Source organism: Amphimedon queenslandica, unplaced genomic scaffold (genome assembly GCF_000090795.2).
Source record: "Amphimedon queenslandica unplaced genomic scaffold, v1.1 AMPQUscaffold_4897_Cont23127, whole genome shotgun sequence".
NCBI classification, from domain to species: Eukaryota; Metazoa; Porifera; class Demospongiae; order Haplosclerida; family Niphatidae; genus Amphimedon; species Amphimedon queenslandica.
Genome location: NW_003554794.1, coordinates 1 through 1594, shown reverse-complemented (window position 1 = coordinate 1594; position 1594 = coordinate 1). Strand labels below are relative to the sequence as shown.

Genomic DNA, 1594 nt, shown 5'->3' with positions numbered 1-1594 from the left:
GGATCAGTAGCTGCTAAGTACAGGTCATATTACGCTAAGGACACTCTTAGAGACACGACTAAGAAGACACTCCACAGACCAGAGCTGCTTCACTGGGACGACAAGAAAGAGAGAGAGGACAGAAATAAGAACAGGAACGACTTATTTCTGTTATACCCTGAACTACTGGTATGTACGTTATGTACAGAATCCTACTTGCCCTTTTTTCAATTACTTTTTTATGAATTTTCTCTAGAATCCTACTTAATCTTGTCTGTACATGTACAATAATAATTCTAGGCAGGGGGGGTCCCCTGTATTCTAACTACATTCTCTCATGTAATGCATTTTTGTTGTTTTTTCATTTAATGCTTAAACCTCATCCCATTGTGTTTGTTTAACGCCCCCACACTAATGAACCAGGCAGTTCTATTCTATTGCAGGCAATCTAGTAATAGTTCCTTTGATTGACTTTAAATGACATTTTATTTTCTATCTGAAATTACCAACCACTTTATAAGATAAAACTGCACCAAATTAAAACATTAATAAAATGCTTATTTATTTGATTATTTTTATATTTTTTATTTATTTTCATAGCATCAAGCTCCATTGGATGATACAGTATCTCTACCCTTACCATATAAGGAGGTGTTGCATCATCAGGTCACTGTCATATGTAAGGAACTCTCTCTCAAACTGACACTGAGCAGACACGGGAAGAAGCAGCTGGTGAATAATTGTTGTGTTATTATTGTTGTTTTTTTGAAAAGAATTTTGGCTATTTTATGAATTTTGTGTAGCAAATTTGCCTCAAAAATTACCAGCCAATCGTTAAATTTTTAGCAATTCACCACAAAATTTTGTTAGCTACAATGTACATGTACATGTACATGTATGTGAGTTATATTTCTTTATCAGTTGGAGCCATTTTATGTGAGGCTCTCATTATTTGATGCTGCTAAAGGAATGAAGATATCAGAGGATTTCCACATTGATTTCAACGAATCAGAATCATTGATCAGAGATGATACTGAATCAACTGATGATACTGATATCAACAAACTAGCAAGAACTACCAACCAAGTACACACACACACTCTCTCTCTCTTTCCTGTTATTCTCAGCCATGACTTTCATCCTTTCATATCATTATATATATGTATACAAGTACATATAAACTTTATTTATTTTATTCCAATGCAGGCCTTATTCTCAGTTACATTCCCCCACCCTGAGGTGTTCATTGTTGCCAGGATTGAGAAGGTTCTTCAAGGAGGAATATCAACATGTACCGAACCTTACATGAAACCAACTGATAGTCTAAAGGTACAGCCAGTACATATATATATACCTATAGTGTACATGTATATGTACATATACATGTACATGTATATACGTGTACACATAATATGATGCTTCTTAACTGTTTCTCTGTTAGATGGTTGACAAGTTCTCCAAACAGGTTACCAGCGTGAGGGAGAGACTGGGACAGTACAGGATGCCTTTTGCTTGGGCAGCAAAGTATGGTACATGTACATGTATTACTATTAATGGTCATCAGTTAATGTTCATCTTATCATGTATACATGTATCTACCTAACTACATGTACAT

The 1594-nt window shown here is 35.1% G+C and overlaps 1 protein-coding gene across 1 annotated transcript; it reads left to right on the top strand.

Annotated features, from left to right (window-relative positions):
- Positions 1–6: 6 nt before the first annotated feature.
- On the top strand, positions 7–1582 carry LOC109592519 (dedicator of cytokinesis protein 9-like). Its single transcript, XM_020007950.1, has 5 exons — positions 7–168; positions 580–711; positions 901–1065; positions 1186–1308; positions 1421–1582. Exons 3-5 carry the CDS (start codon positions 949–951, stop codon positions 1580–1582), a joined length of 402 nt encoding a protein of 133 aa, XP_019863509.1. The 5' UTR covers positions 7–168; positions 580–711; positions 901–948.
- The last annotated feature ends 12 nt before the right edge of the window (positions 1583–1594 follow it).

What these genes read in the sequence shown, in the direction of transcription:
- LOC109592519 (XM_020007950.1), top strand. Translation starts at nt 949, where the DNA reads ATGAAGATATCAGAGGATTTCCACATTGATTTCAACGAATCAGAATCA. An exon ending in TAGCAAGAACTACCAACCAA is followed by an intron (nt 1,066 to 1,185) that starts GTACACACACAC and finishes ATTCCAATGCAG; the next exon opens with GCCTTATTCTCAGTTACATT. An exon ending in AACCAACTGATAGTCTAAAG is followed by an intron (nt 1,309 to 1,420) that starts GTACAGCCAGTA and finishes TTTCTCTGTTAG; the next exon opens with ATGGTTGACAAGTTCTCCAA.